The sequence below is a fragment of the Aureococcus anophagefferens genome (assembly GCF_000186865.1).
Source record: "Aureococcus anophagefferens unplaced genomic scaffold AURANscaffold_950, whole genome shotgun sequence".
NCBI classification, from domain to species: Eukaryota; class Pelagophyceae; order Pelagomonadales; family Pelagomonadaceae; genus Aureococcus; species Aureococcus anophagefferens.
In genome coordinates this window covers 2,696-3,799 of record NW_008706174.1, presented here as the reverse complement: position 1 = coordinate 3,799, position 1,104 = coordinate 2,696, and the positions used below count along the sequence as shown (strand labels likewise).

General features: G+C 71.4%; 1 protein-coding gene across 1 annotated transcript; it reads right to left on the bottom strand.

Annotated features, from left to right (window-relative positions):
- Positions 1–896: 896 nt before the first annotated feature.
- AURANDRAFT_9888 (hypothetical protein) lies at positions 897–1,103 on the bottom strand (the record flags this gene model as incomplete). The annotated part of the gene is made up of 1 exon (XM_009044869.1): positions 897–1,103. A coding segment is annotated over one exon (207 nt), but the record flags the coding sequence as incomplete, so codon positions are not given.
- Position 1,104: the final 1 nt, after the last annotated feature.

The window sequence follows — 1,104 nt, the reverse complement described above, 5'->3', positions numbered from 1 at the left end:
CCATCGACATCTCCGCCGCCGCGTGGACGGGAGGCAAGCAGCGCGGCGGCTGGCAGACGCTCGCCGACGCCACGGAGCACGGCACGAACGAGGCCGCGCGCAACGTCAACCGCATGGCCGAGTCCGTCCTCATGCTCCTCGGCTACGCGGACGACATCGAGGCCGCCGTCGTCGCCCGCGCCGCCGCCTGAGCGCGCGCGCGCGCGAATCCCCCTCGCACCCCTCCCGTTCCCCGGCTTCTACGCGTCGCCTTCGAACGTTGCGCCGGAAGGGCTCCAATGCGGGCGCCCCATCTCTCCGTATACGTCGCCGAGAGGCGTCAGTAGGCGTCGAGGACCGGCAGGTCTACGAGCTCATGAGCGAGCCCGTGATCGAGAGCGCGAACGCGATGCGAGGCTGGGGCTCGAGGCGCGACCACGACGCCCGCCGGAGCGCCTCCTCCCTCCCGCGATCGGGCACCGGGGGGTGCGGGCACTCTACGTCCGCCGACGGCCGGGGCGCGGATCAAGAATCGCGCGGGCGGACGAACGATCCGATGTGAAGGCGCGAGGAAGGAGGCGGGCGGTGGGCGGAGGGGGGTCGCGAGGGCGCCGGCGCACGCGAGCAGGTTTGTCGCCACAGTCGCGGGTCGCCCGATCGCTGGTGCCAGCACCACCTCTGGCTCGCGAGGTGCGGGTCAATGGCTCGCGAGGTGCGGGTCAATTCACGGCGCGGCAGGCCGTGGCCCCCTGCTTGGCGCCCGGCGCACCTGGCGCCTGCGCCGGGGCCCGTGGACCACGCGCACTCAAGGCGAACGTGCGTTAGATCAATAGAGGGGTGCTGTGCAAAAAAAGGGGGGGTCGACCAACCGGCGCCGTCGCGGACTAGTCCATGGTGAAGCCCGTCGCGTCCATGGCGATGAGGACCTTGAGGCCGGCCTCGAGCTCGGCGTAAGAGGAGTAGAGGGGGAGGTCGATGCGGTTGAAGCACGTGTGCGCGCGCGGGAAGCGGAGCTCGTTGCGCGGGAGCGACTGGATGCAGAAGCGCTGGTACTTGCCGTCGTTGCGCTGGAGCGCGCGGAAGCCGTGGCAGGGCACGCGGCTCGAGCCCGTGCAGAACTGGAGG